The sequence below is a fragment of the Myodes glareolus genome, chromosome 18, assembly GCF_982192425.1.
Source record: "Myodes glareolus chromosome 18, mMyoGla1.1, whole genome shotgun sequence".
In the NCBI taxonomy this organism is placed as follows: domain Eukaryota; kingdom Metazoa; phylum Chordata; class Mammalia; order Rodentia; family Cricetidae; genus Myodes; species Myodes glareolus.
In genome coordinates, this window is record NC_142043.1 from 5,578,137 (window position 1) to 5,601,591 (window position 23,455).

A 23,455-nucleotide genomic window follows, 5' to 3' on the forward strand; every position below is an offset into this window, starting at 1 on the left:
TAATTGGCTGCCAAATAACTTGTAAAATACGAACTCCAAACCATTCATGGAGTTGATTTCTGATTGTCAAATTGATGAAGTTGTTTTTCTCCCTAAGTCTTAATCTGCTTCTATTATAGGTTAATAAAAAAAAATCTATTCTCTTGATTTTTTTTGATTTAAGAATTCCAGTTGCTTTTGTGTTGTTTTCAACAATTCCCTTTTCAAGCACTATACTTCAGAAATTGGGTTTAAACACACTGTTTCATAAACTGCCAGCCTCCTCGGCCGCCCCAGTGCCTCTGATTCCGTAAATCAGATCATAGGCAGCATGCTGTCCTATAATAAGGTGTCTGATCCTTATTACCAGTTTGTTGATGCACAGACTCCTTCAAATTGACCATCGCAACACATGGTTTCCCTGGAACTGGCTGTGATAATTAGCGTGGTTCTAATGAGACAGAATGTCACTGATCTTGTGCTGAACTGTCGCGTATCGACACTACGGATGGGAACTGTCAGCGCCCGCCATCTGTGACAGCGCTTGGCATGTTCCAGTGGCAAGGTAGACGTGCTCGGTAGAGTATTTTCAAACAAATGGCCCTTTTCTTGAGGAGGCTTCGCGATCTGTTCAAATGGAAGAGAACGGCCGACCCAGCTTTGTCCTACGTGAAGCCTATTTTGACATTCACATAGGAATATTGGCTATGTTCAGTGTTACGTAAGAGAGGAATCTTTCCTTTAGCAGGTGACTTTAAGTGGCAGTTTTTTCCTGTTGCATGTGCTTCTGTGTGCCTGTGTATATACATGTGTGTATGTGGTCTTTCCCAGTGGCCCCATATTGTCAGCTAATAGTAAAACACTCACTTCAGACACTTTCCCCTGGTTTTAAAATTGCCTTGTTTAGGAGAGATTTGTTGGGGAACCGAGGATGGGTTTTAGTGATGGAGTGGTCTTAGGTAGCGGAGGTAGAGAAGAAATGGAGAGAATCGAGAGGAGACAGAGTGGACAGGACACTGGGTCTGCAGACTCCAGAGAGGAGGGACGTTTTCCTGGCATGGAAGTCCAGCACTGCTTATCATTCCCAAGTATGCTTTGTTGCTCTTTATTTCCTCCTCTCTGGCAGACCACACAGGGCTTGTTCTGAAGAACATTTTCACTAATCTGATCAGGCAGCCAAATACGCCGGGAAAACTGCTTTAATGATCCCACTAATTACCTCAAGTCAATATGAACTGTATTATTAGACTGAGGGAAAATATTCCATTAGGTCTCCCCCTCGGGAGTTTCTCCGCTTTGTGATGTCACCGAAGCCTTCACCCTCTCGCTTGTAATTAATTTTATTTACACACGCAGGCACGCACAAGGTCACACCTGCAGAACCAGCGCTGGCCAGGGAGCTTGTGGTACTCGGGCTTAATCAGATCTGTCATAATTACCATTCTGCATGTTTCTGACACACGCTGTGAAATATTTCAATTTAACTGCCGCTACCAGCACAACCAGATGTAGTGCGAGTGTGGCTGCACTGGAAATATTATTCCGCAGGATAAACTCTCTCCTCCTCCTCTTCTCCCCCTCCCAGCTAATGTGGCACGGAAGCTGATGTACCCTGTAAATCTTGAATGCAGCGCTAGATTGATAACAGGCGATTAGACAGTTTAACCACAAACAGCTTGTTCATTTTTCACAGATGAAAACCACATGTGGTGTAACTAAAATTTCAGCCTTCTTTTTTTCTAAGGGTTGGGGTATGTATATGTGTGTAAAATGTCCTTAAATAAAAATAAAATGCAATACAAAGAAGTTAAGTGTTTAGGAAGATGGAGTAGTTACCTAGTTCAGTTTTTTTTCCAGATTATTTATCAAAGCCTTATCAGATTCCAGTTTTATACATTGACCAAAACTTAAATGGGGAAAAGATGTGATCTCTAGTGGATCTGGATACTGTGTTTTTAAATATTTCTTTTTCTCTGTGGGCATGGAATAGTCCTTTGACGTTATGCCTTTGTAAAGAGTTAACCCTTTTTAAATGAAAATTTTGAATGAGTTTCTAAGGTTGAGCAATTGTAGTTTTCCAAAAATAGCTTTCATTGTTATTTTTGTAGTTAATAAGTTGTTAGTCTAGCCTTTGTGGTCAGATATCAGACAATTCCCAAACATTATGGGCTCAGCCAGTCTTTCCTCGATATTTGTTAACATGCAGTCATTTTGAAAGATAGAATCAGAAAATGGTAGTGTCTGCATCAGAACACCAGAGAGCCCTGCAGGAAGGTGCAGGCCAGCCAGAGTTACCACCAGGGTCAGGAGAATCCCCATAAGTGTAGAAGCTCCATGTAGAGCTGGGGGGGGAGAGGAACGCTCAGAGAGTAGGGAGAAACCCAGGTAGCACAGACACGACTGTCGGACATCACCTGCCAGACCAGACACACTCTTCGTTCTCCTGCTTTGCTGCGCTCAGCAGAGTTTCCTCTGGCTCTGGCCCGTCTGCGAACACTGTCTTTCCCCATCTCTGCATTGCTCCTTCCCTCTGTGAAGTTTTCCTACATCACTGGAACGACCTTCCATCCTAACCCGGCTGTTGGGTGTTTTCTGTTTGCTCTGATATGTCTCCAGTTCTGAAACCTAACATTTCTTGCTGATCCATGTGTTCTTTTGGCCCGAGTGTCATGCTGAAGGGGGGAGGTCAGTCAGTTGTGTAGGATCTGCCTCTTAGGCTCCAGTTCAGCAGTTAAGATGTTCATTCAGAGTTAGTTTAGGCCTCTTCTCTCTTCTGCGTACCCTTCCTCTGTCTTTGTAGACTTTTCTTGTCTTTGGTTCTGCAGTCTGCCCTGTCAATGCAAAGGTGTTATTATGAAAGATTGCATTCCGCCTCCATCTTCCATGCACCTACTATCACAACACTGTCCTCCTAAGTCTAGATGTCACTCAGAATCCTTCTTGGCACAAGAGCGGAGTTGCTCTTCCAGTCAGTGAATGAACTCAGCCCTGCTGCAGTCTACCTGTGATTTCAGGTCCAGAGAAGGCCTTGGTACTGCATCAAAGTAGGGGAGAATGAAACTCGGAACCTCACCAGTACTGTCCGTAGTAAGCCAGAAGTCTTCACACAACTGCTACACATTTCTCCGTCCCCAGCAGGGTCTCCATTCAGGGGAACCTACAGGAGCTCTTCGCAAATAAAAGAGCTTACTCCACTGTGAAATCTCCTTCCCTGGTTTCTCACATTTGCAGACTTAACCATTGTGTTGGACTCTCTTTGTGTTTAGGACAGTTGTTGATACAAATCGGAACAGGAAGGACAGACTCAGAGCTGACAGATGCAGTTAGGAACCAGTAGTGTGCAAGTTTGGAAATATTCAGAATTCTGATTATAAGGGAAGAATAGCTTTTCTCATCGTATTAGGCTACCAGATCCCACTCTTCAAGGAAAATGTATTAGTTTTCTTCGTGATCTTACTGGGTTCTGTTTGATACAAGAGTAGTTTCCATGTGTGTGTAAACAGGGCACAGGTAGACAGGCAGCGGTAGCACACGCACAGAAACAGAGGCAGGTAGAACTGTGAGTTCAAGGCCAGCCTCGGCTGCTCTACAGAGCGAGTTCCAGAACAGCCAGAAAAACACAGAGAAACCCTGTCTCAAAACAAACACTACCAAAAGCCAAGCTACAGATAAAGATTCGGTGGCCGTGACAGTCTTCATGCTTACTCTGACTCAGTCTACCATCCTAAGCCTGCTGGGGTGCCCTGCTCTAGGGCTTCAGCCCCACATGAGTACCCACCAAGAAGATAGGTTCCCCCAGTGCTTTCTTTACCTTCTTTTCGACTTACTCCCTCACTTTGCATTTTGTTATTGTTTGTTTGTTTTCTCCTTGTTGAAACCATTGATATCATGACAGTGTAGCTTACACTTGGCTTCTGAGCTGAAGGAATTAAAGGACCTATCTCCTGATTAACTGTTCTGATGGGGAAAGGGTGCCAGTAGCTACTGGCAGATACGCGGGTGGTTGATGAAACACCTGAAACATGAACTTCATCTTTCAGAGGAAACCTTGAGTCTTGAAGAGCTGGGGCCAGTTCCCCTGTAAGTCAGTGTGCTGTGTGTTTCCAAGCACGTCATTTCGCTTCTGAGGCTCTGAACTTCTTCAGGAAGTTAAACAGCTTGAGGTCCATTACGTGTAATGTCCAGTGTAGAACCCAGTTCTGTGTGTCTGAGGCTGAGACAGGCGTTCAGTGTGAACGAAGACGCTGTTTCAATGGACAGTACTGCCCGTAGAGGGTTTAATGAGAGTAAATCACAGAAGAGCTAAGGGGTCAAGTAATGGGAAGGCTTTGTTTTGCAGGCAAGTGCTCTTTTGGTGTCATCTTCATCTGAGACTTGTCCAGCCAGGCAGGAAGAGCAGTTGGACTCGGTTGAAGAATGGGCTGGGCTCCGTGGGTACAGGAACAGTGATTACCAGAATCAGAGCAGCACGGAAAGCCGCTAATTGAAAAACCACAGGTTTGGGAGAGGCTAGGAAAAGAGAAATCACAAATTAAAAAGGAACATGGGAGACAGCTCCCTTAAGAGGAGACTGTGCACCCACATTAGGAGGTGCATGATTTCGAACATGGAGCATGGGCACATGCAAAGAAGTGTCTCAGCACCAGCATGAGCGTTCCTTGTCTTGGGTGCAACTTGACTTCACTGGTGTTTGGTGCTCTAAATGAAATGCAGATTAGGTAAAAAATCAATTACTTTCAGGAAAGTCAGGGAACTAAAGGCTGTATGTAAACTATAGACCCACAAACAACTGCTCTTAGGAAATCCAGTGTAGTCCATGCCAAGCTGTTACTGCCTAAATTGCCTTCTTTCTTCCTGGCTGGCAATTAATTTTTTGTTTCTGTGTTTGGAGATTGGGGGAAGGGTAATAGCCTAATGCAGAATAATTTTATTTTAGTAATTTTGATTAAAGAAACTAAGCAACTTGGACCCTGGTTAATCATAAAGACCAAAGCCTTATCCATCAAGCTGTCTTTCCAGACAGAGTTTATGTTTCTGTTGCTGGGTAGATTTTACACTGGTCGCTGTCGATGACGAATGTAGACAAGAGACGACTGTGTGCTCTATTGTTTCCTACCTTCTTCTACCCAGGTCTTCTTTAGTCTTCACTTTCTTTTCCTTTTCTATTGGACTAGTCTTCTGCCCCGTGCAGTAATCTGAAAGGCAAACATTTTCTCCCTTAATGCTGAGCAAATCAAGTGTCCCCTTTGATGGGCAGCTTCTCCTCCCTAACCACCGTGTCCACCTTTGATCCAGCCTTTGATCCAGCCCTATGTTGCCTAGCCTGTGTCTGTCCTGTTCTCTTCCCTTCTGTGTAAAGCCAAGCTTCCCACGCTTCCTCCAGTGGGTCGGCAGTTCTCAAAGGATGCTCCCCCAGCCTTGTTTACCCGTGGAGAGTTGCTCAGATTAAGGTATGAAGCTAACCATATTAGGATGCGATTCTGCATTCGGAGTTTGCAAACTCATTCTCCAGGTTGGGACACGACCAGGGAAACAGCGCACTCTGTGTACATTACTGCAGCTGTCCACTGATGGCCCTTAAGGCATAGGCGTGTTTTAGTAGTGACCTTCAAGAGAACTGAATATGTAAACTTGGTAAAAATTCTCTCCCGTTTGACTGACCTGAGAATTGTTTGGGGAGAACCATATTATCCCTCCCGCTCCCACCCCACTCACAGTCTTACACATACTCAAAGGTACACCACTGCAGCCTCTCTCAGGAAGCTGAGCAACTTGGGGTGTAGCTACCAGGAGTAACTGTTTAACTTTGCCCACCTCTTCAGAAATATGTTCCTTGGGAGTGGGAGGAAGGGAATTTATTTTACAAATTCACAGATAACAAGTTTTTCTAATTTGCTGAGTCTGTCTACAGCCACACCACCCTGAACGCATCTGATCTCGTCTAGTTGGCTGAATCCTATCTAGATTAGTTATAAAAATATTTTTGAAGTATGTGAGTATATAGTTGGTATATGTATGTGTACCAATGTGCATTTAAGGTCAGGGACCCATTCCATTCAGGGGGGTCTTAGCTTCTATTCAGCTTTTCCTAAGAGGACAGCTAACTTGGATGAGAAGAAGTGATTTATTTTGTGTGACCTCTAACTGGAAGTTGATGTTTCATTCAGTTATCAGCACCAGCAACAAATCCTGGCAATATTTGTAATACAAATTTACTACCAGCAAAAACCCATCTTCATAGCATATCCTGTCTTGACAGAACTCAGGAAATTTTTTCTGGCTCATTGCTAGGAATCTGTTGCTCTAGATCGGAGTTCAGTGTGCTAGTTTAAACACAGACACAGACACACACACACACACACACACACTTACCTTTTACCACATCAGAAATTTTTGATAGATTGGCTTAGTCCAGTCCATTCCCACCCCCTGTCTAAGTTATCCATAAACCAATTATGTATATCAGTATAATTGGTTTTCTTTGTAATCTTACGTATTTTATTTCAAACATGTAAAAACCTTCCTCTGGAAAGGCTTCCCTGAGCTTTACCCAGACTGCCAGGAGGGTCTGTGGCACCGGAGAGATGAGATCAGTGATAAATGGAGCAGAGGGAACAATTACATGTTTAACATATTAGCCTAGGAATTTTTGAATTTACCTGGGAAACATTTTCTTCCAATTTGTTTATTGCTTTCTGGTGTGCTTATTTTTCAAGTGCCCATCACTCTAAAGCGTATTAAGAGGGGATTGCAATAATTGCTATAGCATCTAAAACAAAACCCCGAAACGGTACCAGCATCCCTGTTTCCATCCTAGATACACAGCAGCAAGAGCTGTCCTTGATGAGAAGATGGCCGCTCTGCAGGTGGAAAAGCATTTACCAGTTGGGTGCTGTATTTTTCTTTCTTTCGCTTTCTTCCTTCCTCCCTCCCTTCCTTTTCTTTCTTTCTTTTGGGGGTGCTTAAGGGCGTTGGGACAGGATTTCTCCATGAAGCTCTGGCTGACTTGGAACTCACTCCTCGTCTAAGCTGTCCTTGAACTCCAAGCTCTGCCTGCCTCTCCTGGGATTAAAGTTTTGTGCCACCACTGCCTGCATGCTACACTTTTAACAACAACCCTGAATTGTGGATGGCTCTTACCTTACTGGGTGAAACGTATTAGGAAAAATGCATCCCTACAGCATAAGTGCTCATGTCTCCCCTTCCTCTGTACCCACCGTGGCTGTCTAGGGAGAGGGTCCTTGTAATGACCTGCAGAAGGGCAGAGTAGATAGTATCAAGCCTTGTTTCTCTAAAGAGTATGGAACAGTGGGAGGATGCTCAGAGCACAGCAGGGTCACATTCCATTCCTGCCTGCCCACCTCTTTTTCAGCCATTTCTGCACTGGCTGTCCCCAGTGCTTAGGGGTTGTGAGGACCAAAGGAGGCAACCTGTTCCTAGGCTTAACCTCCCTAGTGTGGCCATTATCACCCTGACCCGTGCAGTGCTTCCAGAAATAGCTATATTTTCTGTCTCACAAAATTTGCTTTTCTTAAATTAGACAAACTTCTGATGGACAGGTTAGCAAAATGGAGAAAATCACATGACTGGAGCCACACAAGATGGTGGTTCAGCAAAATCATTAGCAAGTCACTTGCCCCTCTTAGGGTCTGACACCCAGGGCTCATACTTCCCAGATTGCCTTCTCAGCTTAAAACTTCTTTGTTCTTTCTCCTAGAACATCGTAGAGGGAAGATTTAAATTTTTAATTCCCTGATTCTTACTAAGCGTAATGGAGAGTATTGCTCATTCCTGAGGTGTCTGTGATATTGAAAATTTATATGTAAATCTGTTAAAAATGTAGCCCAGAAATATTTGTTAAAACAACGTAGTGCTTCCACTACATTTGCCCACTATTCTTTGTGTAAACCAGCACGCTACCTTGTCAGGTAAATTACCTTAAAGATTACTTATTTATGAATTCCCATTTTTATAATTTTTTCTTTTCAAATATGGCTCACCCATTCAGCTTCACGCTTAATGTTCTTTAGAATTTTCACTAGGAAGAAACACTGAAATTTACCAGTGGATAGTAAGCAGCGCAATGCAAACTTTACCTTGTGAGTGTGTACATGTGTTAGAGATGGTTTCAGGAAAGTCCGCTTCCTAAGTTTCCTTTTCTGAGAGAGTCCTCTGCTTCCTGGAACCTAGGAAGCTTTTCCAGTTCAAGCCGTATTTCTTTAGGTAACGCGCCATCCTTGTCGACTTCCATTGCTGGACTCCAGGAACTGCGGAGGAATTGCAGTCTTTTAGCACAGCCCAAATTGGGCCATTTTCATAACTTTGCCTCACAGCCTAACTGGCCGTCCAGTTTGTCATGGTTACAGACACTGAGTGTGAGCCTTGGGATCTTTCCAGTGCCCTCGGGAAGAGGGCAGGGAAGTTTGCTAGTGCAAGGCTATGTGTATTCACATCTTTTGGTAGGATTGAGGTGGTCTAGAAAGGAGCCCCAAAGTAGAAGAATAAGGGACCAGAGCCCCAGGTGTGAAGAAATCCAGGAGGCTTTCCTGAGGGCTAGAGTTGACAGGAACTACATTGCTTATAGAGGAGACAGACAAGAAAAATCAGATTTTTAATTAAAGCCATTTGCTATGCATATTTTTATTACAAAGTCACTACAGAAAAATCAGAAACACAAGCATAAGGAAGAACATAAAAATATCCATAATCTCAATCACCTAGAGATACTCTGATTTAATATCCTGATTTAGGCTCTTTATATACACAGACATGTACTTGCGTACATATGTGTGTATCGCTGTATATCTGTATGTTGTGTCCATTTGCATATTGTAGTAGCCATCAATTTCCTATCAGTGAATTTAGGTTACACTCAGCATTTGCTGTCCCAGATAGTGTGAATGTGAACATTTTTGTGAAGTATTGATGTGCAGTTCTTTCTTTCTTTTCTTTGGAATAAGCATTGAAAAGTGAGCTACTGGCTTAGGAAAGGACTTTGTCTTTGAAGGGTCATCACCAGACATGTTTACCATCTGCATATCACGTTTCAGAAAGAGTATCTGTCTATACCCCAAATATCAGATAGACCCAGCATCCCGGCCTCAGTGTGGAGTTGGCGCTAGAGCTCTGACTAAGCTGTCTTGTTGCGCCTGCAGCCCGTGTTGGGGGACAGCAGCTCTTCTCTTCAGCCTTCTCAATGTGTTCCCGTCTCTGTGGGCTGCTGAGAGTTTGATAGCGTCAGCAGTAATACAGTTGAAATTGTTACTGAGTGCTGTGAATTAGGTGATAAAATTAGATGTCCTTTAACAAAGGAAATATTTGAGGTCTGAAGAAGTTGATGAATCTACCCATGGTTTCTAGCAAGCCTCTTAGATAGACCTTAGAAGCATAGTGTAGAAGAAGGTAAGAGGTTATAGAAACTGAGTCATTTTCTCAAGCCAGTGTGGTAAGGTCTGTGGGAAGCATCATCTGTTCAAAATCAACAAGACTGTTTGTTTTCTCCCAGGCACTCACCCCTTCGGTGTGGCCCATTCTCTGAAGACCAGCCAGCAGTGCCTTATCAGGGTCCCTTCTTCCTCACCACTGCTTCTCCTGCTGTACTTTTGTCACTCTGGTATCTGCCCTTCCGTGACCTTTATTTTGCCTGCTTTAAACTAATGGTTAGGATGTCACATCTTTCCAAATGGACTATGAGTTGTTTAAATATTTTTATTTAACTTCTTTGCAGCATTCTGTGGTTATCTCAGACTAAGCTTCAGATTGAATGTGCTCTGTCTCATTTGTAGCGATCACTGTGAGATTAATGCCTTTATTGTCCGTATTTTTTAGAGGGGAAGTCTTCCCAGAGACTCTTATTGGTATAGATACTTTCCTGCCCACTGTGTGCCTCTCCATTGGTCTACTGAGGGGCTTGACTATGGCTTGAGGGAGAAATAACATTTGGAGAGAAGATAAAAAGCCTTCCTCCCAGAGTAAAGGAATAGAAAGCGGAACATGAGGCTGACTTTAGTCCAGCTGAATATGAGGGCTGTGGCGGGCAGAGAACTGAAGGTGACCTGTGAAGCCCTGAGCTTTGCTCTTGTGTTGGTAACCTCTCGAGGTCACATTGAACAACAGAAAAGTATGGACATTTGGAAGGTGGATTCACCCTGCAGTCCCTTTCCCAACAGCCACTCAAAGATGATCAAGGGATTCAAGAAAGCTAAACTGCCCATCTGTTTGCCTGTCTGAAAGCTTTCAGAGCTCCAAGATGTGCTCAGTCTGTAGCCCACAGGATAGCTGTGGATGGAGCCAAGCACAGAAATTACACACTCACTTAGGGATTTTTTTTTGCTTGCTTGCTTGCTCTTCCTTCCTTCCTCCCTCCCTCCTTCCCTCCTTCCCTCCCTCCCTTCCTTCTTTCCTTCCTTCCTTCCTTTATTTTGTAGCTCAACGGGGGTTCCCAGGTGTGATCTTTGTAGATGACATCATTGTGTTGCAGTGTCTAACAGGAGGACACACCTGCAAGTCTACAGACTGAATTATGAATGACATTAATTTGCCCTTTATAGTACTTCATTAGCTGTAGGTGCTGATTCCTTGCTCATAAAAGCTGGAGTCATCACTGGTCTGCTTCTCCTGAAAGTCAAGAAGAAAAATTTTCCACTGCAAGTAAATGAAAGAATTTGGTGCCTCTAAGAATCAGTTAAGGAGGAGGTGTCTCAGTCTGAGGAGGCCAGTGGCAGGCAGTTCTTAATGCTGGAAACAGGCTAAATTGAGAAGTTACAGCATGAATCTCGGGGTGCTCTCCATTTTTGATACACCCTTTATGAAGAATAAGAATAAAGAGTTGGAGGTCAGGAGTCAAAATAGTAGAGAGAGGCCAAACCATTCTATTAAAAATTAAGTAATGTCAAAAATGGCATTGGCTGGTCATGTTGGAGCAAGTAGGATTGGTTTTCGGAGTTCATGTTCACATATAAGGCATATAAGCTAGGTTCTTGTGTTAAATTTGGAGTATATAGAAAAAAATCAAACTCTCATGAAAGACTCTTTCCAAATCTAATGCTCTCAAAATAAAGTCCAGGATTCCTTTTGGAATCCTCTACTTCTGTCTAGTGAGATTGTCTTTTTCAGATAAGTGCTTCTCAACCTTCCTATTGCTGGGACCCTTCCGTACAGTTCTCATCCTCATGTTGTGACCGCAACAATAAAATTATTTCATTGTTTCTGCTTGATTGTAATTTTGCTACTGTTATGAATTATAATATAAATTCCTGTGTTTTACAGTGGTCTTAGGCTGAAGGGGTCACAGCCCACTGGTTGAGAACCACTGTTCTAGATACTTTATAGATTGTTTAGAATCTCACTCATCTTAATTTCTCCTTTTTTTTTTTAACCTTCTCAACTTGTCTTCTGGGAAGACCTTTAATTTTAAAGATTCCCACACCTGGCAACCTTTTAAAGTCAGCCATTTATATCTCCTCTGGCCAAGTCATTATTTGAATCTTTTGCTATGAACTCAGCCTTTGTGGAGCTAAAGAAGAACCATTATGTTTTTGTCCCCATGTCTACGACCTAGCGAGGGTAAGGAAGAGGAGAAAATAAAAACAGTAGAAATCAAACAATGCTTGTGGGCTTTTTATCTGATTACATTGTAAGCAAAATTGAAAACTAAAGATGGTTTGCTAGTGACTCTGAGTGCCCTTCTAACGTCACTAAATTTTAAGAGATTTCTTCCTAGGCCTGTGTAAATGTTATTTTTTTATGCTAATAATAAATCTCCTGAAGCTATGCTAGAGTTGCTTAACCTCTTAATAATAAAGGGGCAAAATGAGAAACTTCTAGACAGTCATTTTATGGCCTATTATTACCCCAATATAGAAACCCGCAGATTTTTGGCTAAGATATTATGTCCCTTAAATAAACTGGAGAGTCTGCAGGAGCTCAGGAGTCGAAAAACAGTAATCTCAAGAGCTTAACATAGCAGTAGTTGAAAATGTTTTCATTATTACTTTTTCTTCTTTTTAGTGGATGCATCAGAAACCACACCTTGAAAATGAATATATCAGAGGGCAAACATGGATATTTAAGGTGTATTTCCTTTAAAAACACAGCTTGGACAAATGTACACATATCACACCCCTTTCAGTAGAGAAATGCTTTTTCTGGTTCATTCCTGTTCAAACTTACTCGCCGTGTTTTCTTTAACAAGACGAATGTTAACTTAGCGGGGAAGAAACTCCAGTCTCTGCTTAGACTCCTTGTGCTACTGCTGATGTTGTTAGATGGAAGAGGAAGATGGTGTACTTCCTGCTGGTCTATGGAGGAGAACCTGGCTTTTGTTGATGCTGAGGGCAGAGTTGCTTGTTAGGCCATAGAATAATTGGCTTCAGCAGATGTTTCCCTTCTAAGGAATTTTCGTGACATTTAAGGCTGAGATGTTAGGTAAAGAACATTATCCTAGGACAAATGTTTTTATTTCAGAATATGATGGAATTCTTTTTATTAAATTATATCATGATTGGGAAAAAAGCAAAAGCACCTCGCCTCATGCCCTCAACTTTAATGCCTTTAATCAAATAATAACCTTCTGCAAACTTGCTAATTCTAAGCATTGGAAGATCAATACCACTTTGCCACCAAAAAATGTCCTAGATGATGAAATCTGATGTATTTAAAGTATCATTTCACCCTTTTAACCTAGTAAATAATTTAAAATGCTTTCAGTGTTGCTCTGCCATGGATTTTACTTCTCAGTGTTCAGTGTCCAGAATTTGGTTTGGATTGGAAGACAGCAAGCTGGCTTGAGGGGCATCCTGGTCTCACTCTTAGATCTTGAATGTCTGAAGTGAGACCCCCCCCCCAAAAGTAGTATATTTTAGGTACAGTGCATATAAGAAATAAAAGCTGTTAAAGTAGGCCTCTCTGTATGTGGAAGGGGTGGTTTTAAAACACAGCAGTCACGTGACATCTTTTGTTACATCTTAAGCCTTTATGCTAAAGGTGACAGATTCAGTAGTTCTGACAATTAGAACCCATTTCTTCCCCAGTTTATAGAAGAACACTGATGTGAAATTACCCTTGAGTGCCGGCAGCTTTGTAAATAAAAAAAATTGCCCTCTATTAGCATGTTTGCGGGCAGATTAAAAACTGTCTTCATTTGCATAAGTAACACTTACAGATTCTTTTAAAAGTAGGACATTATTTCCTGAATGATAAATTGCAAGCTTTGTAGTTAGTTGTTGTTGAAAATGTACTCATTCAAAATGCCTAGTGTAGTTTAGTCTACAATGGTGAATCTTTTGTTACAAGTACTGTTTAATGGATTATGTACTCTGTTCTTGTTCCCACTACTTGCAAAACTGTAATTCATGCTTTGCACTAAAATGTTTGTATCAAATACTTTCCTATTTAGATTGATTTCTTTTAATATCATATATTACACGATATGCCCCAGAGATGGGAAGAAAATACTCCTGCAAATAACACATAAAGATGAGGGTGAGGTGCATGGATACAGACTTTAAAATGTTTTGCCATTTAGAACTCAAATTACCATTCGATTTTTTTAATGTATTTTTTTTTTCTTAGATGCAGTGGGAAATCGTGTCATTTTTCTTTCTCTTTATAGCTCTTAGTTTTAAAATGTATATGTACCTAATGGCATTATATACATATGCATATTGCATTAAGTGACCCCCCCCCCATATTATATCCCCTTGGAAACTAGTTGTCTTAGGAGCTCCTAGCTTGGTCCCAAAGCAGGCATTGTATGGATCTTTATGCATGTGAGGATTCGCAGGTATAGCGTGTATTTCTCATGGGACATTGGTTTCCTGCAGCAGAATCACTGGGTACCCTTCTGTGTTAAATGTCAGCACTGAATTGACTTGAACTCGCTGCTCTAAAGAATGGCATGGAAATCAGATATTGAGTTTGGTTGGAAGTTAGCAGCTGAGAGTTGGAGGTGCCAGGATTTTTATTTAAATGTGGCACAACAAGATTCTGTCAGCAAGCACATCATTAGAATATTGAGTTTGGAACTGCTAATTTTTCCTTTAAAATGAGCACACAGTCGTGTGTTTCCTGGGCCGTAATAAATTGCCATTGTGCTGTCACGGAGTTTGTTTTGGTTTTTGTAACACGGGTTTGGCAGTCACTCTGCTTTTTCTCTTTCCCTTTCTCCCCCAATCTTACACTTCCTTATTAGATCCCGAACCAAAACCAGTCAGAAGGATGTTCCTCCTTCCCGCCGCCGGCACGCTACCCCACCCCCCATCCCTGCTTTCTTGCTTACGGTAGCAAGACATTTGCAGATGGCTGTTGGTTACTATAAAGTACATAACAGTATTTCCTTTGTGGCAGATGGATTTAAGACTTTTAGTTCTCAATAAATGTAGGTTTACAATACATAACTTTACAGGATTTGTGTTGTATATAACAGGTTTGAACATATTATCTCAGAATTTATCTGCATGGTATTTGCAGCTTATCCGGGTCCATGCCAGTTTTTTTCTTTCTTTCTTTTTTTTTTTTAAGTAATAGAGAGTGCTGTGATTGATAGCAACAGCTCAAGGCGTGATTTTGAATAGAAACAAAGGATTTGGAACAGAAGGTGTCAAATTAAACTTTGTCAGTTTGAGAAGTAGTAACATCCTGAAACTGTACTAATTGATTCACATGTGGCTACTGTTTGTATTTGCCCCCATTAGATGCAGTGTGATGGTGCTTGGCAAATTTACTACATTTAACTTTAGCTTGTTCCTTGTGCCATTTTAGTTTTCTGAGAACCTCTTGGTCCCCCGTCTTTTCCACTGTTCAGAGAGCTGTGATCTCATTTAATTTTGAGAGTGGCTCCCTGATCCTCCTGCCTCTGGTTGTACGTCAAGTCCCAGAGAATCACATTGAAAGGATAGAGTTCACATTTTACAACAGAGCATTGCATCTCTTCCTTACCTCCCTCCCCCTAAGCAGTGTGGACTGTCTTGGGGGTTTGTGGTTTTATCTGTGTGATGTCAGCAGCCTTCAGGCCTCCTCATCACTTTACCAGACGCATCCATTCTGATGGTTAAGGACCTGACCTAAGAAATGGGACGGGAGAATTAGAGGCCTTTATGTCCTCTTTAGTTCCTTTCTTCAAATCAAAGGTCCTGTCATGACTGACGGAATGAAAAGCAACAGAACGTGAGCTGGCCACAGCACTCCTAGGTATTTCCTGTAGAAACAGGTTAGTCGTCTTCTGCCAATCCTAATTGGGAGTTTATCAGTCTATTTCTATTGTGACAAAAGAAAAAAAGGTATCCAAAATGTGTGTTTCCCACTATTCAAGAGTTCTTTCCCGTTTTCTGAACACCCTTGGAGAGCTCTAGCAGCCCCAGAGGCACTGCAGCTATTGGTGTGGGAAGCATCCGATCCTCGTCGCTGCAGAGGCGGAAACACGCTTCAACTACAGATTCCTCGCATTGTTTTAGATAAGGAATTAGAAGTATTATTTAAGGGCAGGGGTTAATAGCAAAGTACTGGAAGTGTTATGTTAGTCATGGGCAATTAATAAAAAGAAAGATCTGTCTGGGAAGCGCAAACGCACAGAAGTGACGGCAGAGACGAGGTGTTTGTTGAATGAGTCAGAGTTTTCTTTCTGAAATGTTTGTTAGACCTACGCGAGTGTGATTATTTAGGAATTAGCTGTCATTATTAGCTGTTTTAAAAGAACTAATGGTTTTCTCCTCCAAAGAACATCTGTGATCCACATGTTTTTACTTGCATGCGATCGCCAAGTGATCTCTGCCTTGCTTACAGAAGTTTCCGGAGGATTCAGTGAGGTTTTCAGCTGTCCAAGAAGCTCTTCAGGCATGAATCATTCTTGATTTAACTCTTGGTAATTTTCAGCTACGTGCATTTATATCTAAGAAATTTATTTCTATAATAATTAACATGATAGCAGCTCAGTGCTCAGTACTCAGTGCTCACAGGGACCAGCTAAGGGTCTCTCCTCTGTTCTCGAGCCTTCTCACTTCTCGGGGAAGGAAATAAGACCATGTTTCCAGGCATCCAGGTTGTGTCCAAGGTCACAGACGAAGGATGTGGACAAGTAGTCAGGAAAGGTAGCTATCGGTTCACACTCAGGGTCCGGGGAGATGAGTGCATAGCTAAAGTCTATCCTGTCACAACATTTAGAGACATGGCAAGGAAATACCTTGGATCTAGGAAAGTAGATGATATTTTTACGACTTGCTCCAGATAGCAAGAGTTTATGCATCCGAACTAAATAATATTTCGAAAGCAGGCATGTCTCCCACACTGTAAACACTCAAGGTCAGCTTTGCCGTTTTTGCTCTGTTCTCTCAAGTAGAGCTCAGCTCTGGCATCTCACAGCAGTCTGAACATACGCAAGGGTCTGTGGTCAGGTGAGCAACAGCGCCAGGGCTCGGTCATCAAAACAGAGATTGGGTGTTTTTTCCTTTTTAGTTGCTATTTCAGATTAACTCTTCAGTGTACTGCCCCTTCTCATCTTGAATTGTGTATGGCATTGAATTGGAGCGTTATCACTTGACCATTCATATATGTGTGTGTGTATAAGCACAGATACGTGAACATTCACATACATTTACACACATCGAACATTTATTTATATATATGTATATACACACAGATATGTGAGCATTCATGTATATATATATCACACACACATGAACATTTATTTGTATGTGTGTATATATAATATATTTACACACAGATATGTGAACATTCACATATATGTATGTATATATACATACACGAACATTTATTTGTATGTGTGTGTATATATACATACAGATATGTGAGCATTCATATATATATACACACATAACATTTATTTGTATGTGTTTGTATATATAATACATATATACATACATAGATATGTGAGCATTCACATATATATATATATACACATGTGTGTGTGTTTGCTTAATTAAAGACAATTGTTAAAGGATTAAACTTTCTTAGAGGTCCTTGCTTGTGTGTGTACAGCCCTGCTGTAAAAGAAAACAAAGCAGCAGTAAAGCCTGAATAACACCCAGAGTCGTGAGTGTTCCGGCCCACTAGTAGGAAGCTAAGGTATCGGCCTGTCTCCTGCAATCTCACAGTCTCTCAGACCAGTTCCGGAGAAGAAGGCCTTGTTCTCTTTCACCATTATCACCTGTAGAAGTCTCTTTTGATTGGCTTATTCAGTTTGAAAAGACAAAGAAAGACATACAATTTTCAGTAACATAAAAAGCAGAACCCTCTCTGGATAGATCTAAAATTCTCATAATCGATGTTTTGTCTTATCCAGCTACCTTTCTGGAAATTTCCAAGAAAGACCTTTATTTTCGAGCAGTTTCCCCAAAGCAGAGCCCCACATAGGGAATAGTGCATGTGCCTTGGGGTTTCCTCCCCAAAAGGAGTAAGGGAGAACAGGGAGGGGAAAGGACACAGGATGGCCTCAGATAGATTGTGTGGAGGATGAGGAAGATGGTCCCTGAAGTGTACACAGAAGGGGAGTACTGTCTGTGGTACAGGACAGGCTTTGTACCAGTCTGCATGCCAGTCACAGGGGAGACTGGGGAATGGGGCCAGGGAGACAGTGGAACTGCCTTCCAGTGTGTGCAGGTCAGATGTCTCTGGACAGTCCAGTGAGCTGTCAGCAAGCTTGGAGTAGTTTGAGAGGGTGGCAGTCTAGGCTGGTGGGCTCCAGCTGGGCTCCGTCCCTCCCTCTTTCCTTCCTGATGCTTCCAGTCCAGTAGGACAGAAAGGATGAAAGTTTGAGGGATGGCTAACTGTCCACTGTGTAACCATTTAGCCAGTGAAAATGTCATGACCACACAGGATCAGATTGGGGCCTTGACTGAGTTTGTCTTTCGCTCTTTACCACGAAAACTCACTGAAGTTCTTGCCTACCAAGTCCTATACCTGTGCTACAGCTGACAGAAAAGCAGAAAACCGAGGTTCCCTGGAGAGATGGCTCAGAGGTTAAGAGCTCTGACTGCTATTCTAGAGGTCCTGAGTTCAATTTCCCAGCAACGACATGGTGGCCCACAGCCATCTACAATGGGATCTGCCTTCTTTTGTGCAGGCACACATGCAGACAGAGCACTCATACATTTAAAAAGTACGTCAGTGAATAAAAATTAAAACAATCAGCAGTATCATATTTAAAAAATGAGTCCCTTATTGAAGAAATCTAATGTCAATGATAATAAAACCAACCATATTCATGCCCAAGCTTGCTTGCAGCACTGGTATGTGTGTGTCTCTGACTGTCCCCCCTTCCCTCTCCCTCTGTCCCTCCTCTCCCCCATGTCTCTGTTTCTCTCTCTCTCTCTCTCTCTCTCTCTCTCTCTCTCTCTCTCTCTCTCTCTCCTATCTTTCTAATGAAGTGTAAGCTTAGGAAATCCTTTGAGAACAGTTTATTTCTAGATCTCTGACTTGCCACTTCAATGCCTCAGTGGCCACAGGCAGGAGTTACAACTGCCCACACCTTTGTTTCTAGCCCATACCTCTCACTGTAGAGTCTGATGAAAGCTCTCTACTGCTCTTGGAGTCTAAAATGTCTGTCCTTACCTTCTTTTAGTGTGTGTGTCTGTGTGTGCACACAGGTGCACTTGCTCAACATGCATTGTCCAGGCAAAAGGTTGATGTCTGGTTGCCTTCTTAATGGTTCTCCACCTTATTTTTTGAGTCAGGGTCTCTTATTAAAACTGGAGCTCCCGCAAGGCCCCCATGTCTGTTTCTGTACCCCATCACTGGGTTGGCAGGTAACAGGCTTTTTTTTTTTTAAATGGGTTCTGACGACCCAAGCTCAGATCTTCGTAGCTACATAATACACTCATACCCACTAAGCTCATCCCCCATGAAGATATGAATCTGAACATCCTCAGAAACAGAGCCTTCTTCCCCATAATGGATTAAAAGAAAAAAATGTTAAAACAAATTGGAGTGTGATGAGTGGATGAAAGGTTATTAATTGTTGGAGCTTCCTTTTTCGCCTCGTGAAAGTGTCCAGCCCAGCACTAACCGACTTGTCACCTTTCCTCCGAAGGGGTGGTTGTGTGAGCTGTTACGCTGGAAAGAAGATCCTTCTCCAGAAAACAGGACCCTGTGGGAGAACCTGTCCATGATCCGAAGGTTCCTCAGTCTTCCTCAGTCTGAGCGCGATGCCATCTACGAGCAGGAGAGCAATGCTGTGCATCACCATGGCGACAGGCCGCCCCACATCATCCATGTTCCAGCAGAACAGATTCAGGTTCGTTTACCTTGGCCAGTTCCATGCACCACTAAATAAAGCCTTTAACTTCACAGGGAAATTAGTGATTCTCCTCTTCCCACAGTCTACCTGAGGTGTTCTGCCCGGGCCAGCAGCACACTGCCATCTTGCCCGGGATAGGAGGATAAACACTGTCCTGACCCCTGGGCTGTAGTCACCTTACCCGAACGTGGCAGGAACCCCCTTCTGGACTGCTAGTCTAATAAGGGGGTCTTGATTAGCCCTGGGTTTTGATTATGAAAACCTAGAATCTGTCTTTTGGTTTGTTTTCTAAAAATTCAAATTTAAAACATTACTTCCTAATTAAAACCATCCTGCCCTGGAGGAAAGGAACCACCGCTGTGCTGTAGAGGACAGGCACATATTTTATTCCATGAATTCTGTCCAGAGCGAAGGGGAGGGAAACCCATCTTGCTTTATTCTCCTCATCCTGCCTTTACCTCATACACCTTCCCATCCACCCAGGGCAGGACAGGGTAAGTCATGTCTGTTTGTCTTTCCATAGAGCCCCTCTCCCAGCACCCTTGGCAAAGGAGAGAGTAGATGCGCTTCCCTACCAGGCCTGCTGACCCCCGCACCATGGCCCAGTGCTGCTCCTCAGGTGAGCGGGCACCAGTTCCCTGTGCCAGGAGAAAGGGGAAAAGAGATGTTGTCAAGACCAGCTCCTCAGCCAGAGTTCTCAGCTGTGCGAAGGACAATGGTAGAAGGGCCATGGCTCTGGCCAAGGCCCACAGTGCTAGCACATAGCCTATGCTTGATGTAGCCTGTGTTGGGCATGGCCTCTGGGAGCCTCCTGCTCCTGAAGAACTCGACTCAAGGGCTGTGGACCAGACCGCATACCGGGGCTCTAGTTGAATTGAAGCTGTGTAACTTATTTCTGATAAATCTGAAGGCTGTTTTAAGCTGTCCTTTAAGGGAAACACCATTACCTCTAGCGCCCCAGAAACCTGCCTGGCATCTTTGTTGAATCACCCACATTCCTTCCTGGTATTGCTGTCTGTGAAAAATACAGATATCTGTAGCTAAAATAATAGAGTTATCAATCCACCAGGAAAAAAAAAATCCTTGAGTATTTATTAAAGATAAAACAAATTGAGAAAGAGAATCCCTTAGGATATTAAGCACTAAAATAATTGTGAAAGCCTGAAAAACCGACCGTTTCAGCTGAAACAAAGACAAGAAAGATATATGTTAAGTAATAAAAATAGTACTTGTTTGAAAATGTAAATTGTTTTTAATAAAATTGCTTCTTAGGGGGATAAGAGGAAATGCTTAAGCACAGGACAAATGTTCTAATACATTGCAGCTTGAGCGCCCAGGGTTGATTGGCTTGGCTGATAAGAATTATGGATGTTGAGTGGGCAGTAGACACATGCCACACGTTGGTTACGTGTAATTGTGTACAGGAATTACAGCACATACACAGATACTAATTATGAAAAAGTGTCTGTATACATTAAATGTAAAGCCTAACCACATCGTAGTTTACTGTAGACAAAACAGTTTGCCAGCTGGCGTAGAATGGAGTGAACCTTCATTTGGTGGGGGTAAGGAAAGAAACGTAGTGTTAGCTTAGTGCAGTTTGGTTAATTGGGGGGGGGGGGGAGACAGAGTGAGATAGAGAGACAGAGACGGACGGAGGGAGGGAGGGAGAGAGAGAGACTGACTTGAAACTGTCTGGCAAATCCTTGCATCTCCAAGAGGTGTGCAGAATGAGGGGGGAAGCCACAGCTGTGGTGGAGTCCAGGGTACAGCCACAGGATGCCGCATGGCCAGGCACACCGCTTTCCCCCTGGCTGGGTAGCTCGGCCTTCTGACATTCTCTCTGGAATCCAAGAAGGATCTTTTTATGAAGTCTTTGTTAATTAATGCTATGATGTGCTTTGCTGGCTGCCTTTGGTGAGAGTCATTCTGAGAGAGAGTGAGGTTCACATTTTTCCCAGCTGTTTGTCTCCACAGGTAGCTGATAGGTAAGCACAGTAGCCCTCCAAGCCTTACTTCTTCTAGCTGCCCAGCGCGAGGTCAGAGGTGTATTTGTTTATTTAATAAAGGTTGCGGTCTTGGCAAGCACCACCCCCCACCCCCCACCCCCATCACTGCAGCAGGCTCCGAGCAGCTCTGACTGTTCGCTTGTTTGTTTTTTTGCAGCAGCAGCAGCAGCAACAGCAGCAACAGCAGCAGCCGCCACCTCCTCCTCCTCAGCCGCAGCCCCAGCCCCAGGCAGGCCCCAGGCTGCCTCCACGGCAGCCCACGGTGGCTTCCTCTGCAGAGTCTGATGAGGAAAACCGGCAGAAGACAAGGCCACGAACCAAAATTTCCGTGGAAGCCCTGGGGATCCTTCAGAGCTTCATCCAGGACGTGGGCCTGTACCCGGATGAAGAGGCCATCCAGACTCTGTCTGCGCAGCTCGACCTGCCCAAGTACACCATCATCAAGTTCTTTCAGAACCAGCGGTACTATCTCAAGCACCACGGCAAACTGAAGGACAACTCCGGCTTGGAGGTGGATGTGGCGGAATACAAAGAGGAGGAGCTGCTGAAGGATTTGGAAGAGAGTGTCCAGGATAAAAACGCCAACACCCTCTTTTCTGTGAAGCTGGAGGGAGAGCTGTCCGTGGAAGGGAGCACAGACGTTAACGCTGACTTGAAAGACTGAGAATTTTTGTTTCAGCTGTACCACTGGTATTTACTAACAAAACGAAAAGTCCATCTTGTGTTCACTCAGAAAGCGTTCATTGTTTATTGTTTGGCCGATGAATCTTCAGAAACTTGCACAAACAGGAAGTTGGAAGGACATGACAGGCAGCACGAAAGGTTTTACTGTTTTCCCCGGACTGCGTGGCAGCCCCAGTGAAGCGTTAAGGGTTGTCTGATGGCAGAATTTGTGTTCAAGGGTTGCACTGTGGTGTGTGTGCACCCTGTCAGCATGATACCAGAGATTGGTTTTCCTTTTAATTAATATTATTCTGGAGCCTCAAATAAGCATTATAACTTCTGTGATTATGATTGCCTTTTCTTTAATTATTTCTGTAACACTCCACACTGGTCTTTGGAAACTGACCCCTTATTTTAAAGAGAAAAGGAAAAAAAAGTTTGTTACTCGATTGTATGTTAAAAAAGAACTATAGACTGTGGACTACAGTTTAAAGATGACATATGCCAACAAATGCCTTGTATTATATGGCACTGCCGTAATTAAAATTTGTGTTTTTATTTTGGAAATAAAAGTTCACTGTAATTTTTTTTCATTCTCATTGTTACATGATTCATTGTTACATGATTTTTTTTTTTAAGGAAAGAAAATGTGAAACACAATTTAGTCCTGGTTATTTATTTGTAGATCCTGCAGCATCATGTTGTAATTAAGTTTCTAGAAGTTTCTGTTAAATGTAATGTTGCTTCTCTTGTTACCATACTGTTTTCCTTTCTATTTATAACTGTATTTTGATGGGCAGTAAAACAAAGTGTCTTAAAAGTTTAAATAGAGAAAATGTGCTTTACACAGTTGCCTATAAAAGTCTGTTATCCGAGCAATTCACTCTAGAAGCTTCACTCTGTTGTCGTATGCAATTTTTACTATCATGCAAATAAGCTTAGGTAAATAAAACTAATAGATCACCTTAGAAAATTATGCAATTAATGTGAAAATAATTGATGTTTGCAATGTGTCTTCCTTTGGTTTACAATCAATTTTAAAGCGACATCTGTATAAAATTTCTGTATAAAGGTGTATTTCTTTTTTATGAGTTTATGACTATGAAAACACCAGCTATTTTGTTACAGCTGCTGTTTTTATAAGTGTATCACAATTTTCTTTATGCAGAAATGTGCTTATTAGGAGTGGTTATTGACTGTAACTACACGATTAAAATTGTTTGTATGGTATGCCACGGCAGGGTCCGTCTGCTTATGTGACCAAGCTCAAGGGGTGTGTCACGTGGGTGGACGCTCTCTTGATAACCTGTCAAAGAACTACTGGAACTCTGGAGCGAGCTCTGGAAAGAGCAGCCGAACACTCACCTGAAGCACTAAGTTCAAGTCACACACATGCTCAGTTTTAAGCAGGTATGAAATTTCACAGTACAGATGATAGTTGGCTTTGCTTACTATACAGGACAGAGACTCCAACAGAAACATGAATTACTCTAGCAGTTAAGTACTTGGAATGGCTATATTTGCTTTTTTCTCACAATCCTCCAATTATGGCAGT

The 23,455-nt window shown here is 42.6% G+C and overlaps 1 protein-coding gene across 8 annotated transcripts in view; it reads left to right on the forward strand.

Moving 5' to 3' along the window:
• Window positions 1–23,135, forward strand: part of Satb1 (SATB homeobox 1) — a 91,336-nt gene extending 68,201 nt beyond the window's left edge. For 5 of the 8 annotated variants that reach the window (XM_048455151.3, XM_048455232.3, XM_085679366.2 and 2 more), the window contains exons 10-12: window positions 19,022–19,225; window positions 19,752–19,847; window positions 21,395–23,135. In XM_048455151.3, coding sequence (XP_048311108.3) covers window positions 19,022–19,225; window positions 19,752–19,847; window positions 21,395–21,901 — 807 coding nt within the window. In that variant the 3' untranslated portion in view covers window positions 21,902–23,135. The remainder of the gene's footprint in view (window positions 1–19,021; window positions 19,226–19,751; window positions 19,848–21,394) is intronic. The other 3 variants (XM_048455452.3, XM_048455579.3, XM_048455524.3) reach the window with 3 other exon arrangements.
• The last annotated feature ends 320 nt before the right edge of the window (window positions 23,136–23,455 follow it).